Source organism: Poecilia latipinna, unplaced genomic scaffold, assembly GCF_001443285.1.
Source record: "Poecilia latipinna isolate Pla-1442-1.1 unplaced genomic scaffold, P_latipinna-1.0 Scaffold60, whole genome shotgun sequence".
Taxonomy (NCBI): Eukaryota; Metazoa; Chordata; class Actinopteri; order Cyprinodontiformes; family Poeciliidae; genus Poecilia; species Poecilia latipinna.
The window spans coordinates 481,428-482,446 of NW_015112676.1; the positions used below are offsets into that span (position 1 = coordinate 481,428).

Genomic DNA, 1,019 nt, shown 5'->3' on the forward strand with positions numbered 1-1,019 from the left:
TTTTTTTTTAACTGTACGACAATAAATATTACTGATGCAAAAGTTTTCTGATTCTATTTGCTGAAAATTATACACTTTAATCTATTAATGGCAATTCAAGCAGACATTAGTTTCACTCAGTTCCTTAAAATGACACAAAGTAGAATCACTATGAAAATAGATGATTAAAATCAATGTGGATGAACTAAAAGAAAGCTTTGACCAAAAGTTACATTTGTGACACAGTCCAGCTTCGGCATTTTTGGCGCAGCTACATCAAATTTAAGCGAATGCAACACAAAGACGCGCTTCTCTAATCAGTCATATGATGAGCTGACTGCATACCTATAGGGAACAGGCCACTGCTGTCGTCCGTCAGCCCGCAACTGAGCAACAACATGAAGGGAAAGGAGCAGCTTCACGCACACGCAGACCTCCCAGCGGGACATGTCGCAGCCGGATAGATAAACCTAAAATAAGGGGAAAGTTACGGCGATTGTTTTCACATGATTCTTCCTCTGTAAGCTGACTTCCTTCTCCGCGGAGTCACGTGGGTTTGTTGATGAGACGTAATCGCATGACGTCACTAAAACCGGAAAAGAAAATAAACTTAATTGATTATTTAGGATATTATGAAGTAGCTGAACAGTACGGAGCCCTCATTTTTCTTTTGCGTTCCCTCGCAATAATCTACTGATCAGTTCATGCGGCATAATTGAATACTGTAAGCCTTTTTTACGGTGGCCGCCGTACTCTCTGCTTTAATACAAGCTTATAAGGGTTTTCCATGGACTATTGAGTTATTATCGCCGGGTAATAAGCCATCTGATTGTGTATCTATTGTGTTCGTAGTCTGAATGGTTTAAATGGCTGCTTTCAGTGCCGTTCCGTCTTAGCCTTAACAGACATAAACATGCAGCAAATAAATCGATTTTCAATCAGTTTTTTTGCACCAAAGCGCAACAGTTTTGCGAGGGAACGCAAAAGAAAAAAAAAAAAAAAAAAAAAAACCCTCGGGGGTGGTATTTAAGATTGAAAAT

The 1,019-nt window shown here is 39.4% G+C and overlaps 1 protein-coding gene across 1 annotated transcript in view; it reads right to left on the reverse strand.

The window, feature by feature from the left end:
* Positions 1-541, reverse strand: part of cln5 (CLN5 lysosomal BMP synthase) — an 8,033-nt gene extending 7,492 nt beyond the window's left edge. Inside the window, exon 1 of the mRNA XM_015056844.1 lies at positions 325-541. Coding sequence (XP_014912330.1) covers positions 325-428 — 104 coding nt within the window. The 5' untranslated portion in view covers positions 429-541. The remainder of the gene's footprint in view (positions 1-324) is intronic.
* Positions 542-1,019: the final 478 nt, after the last annotated feature.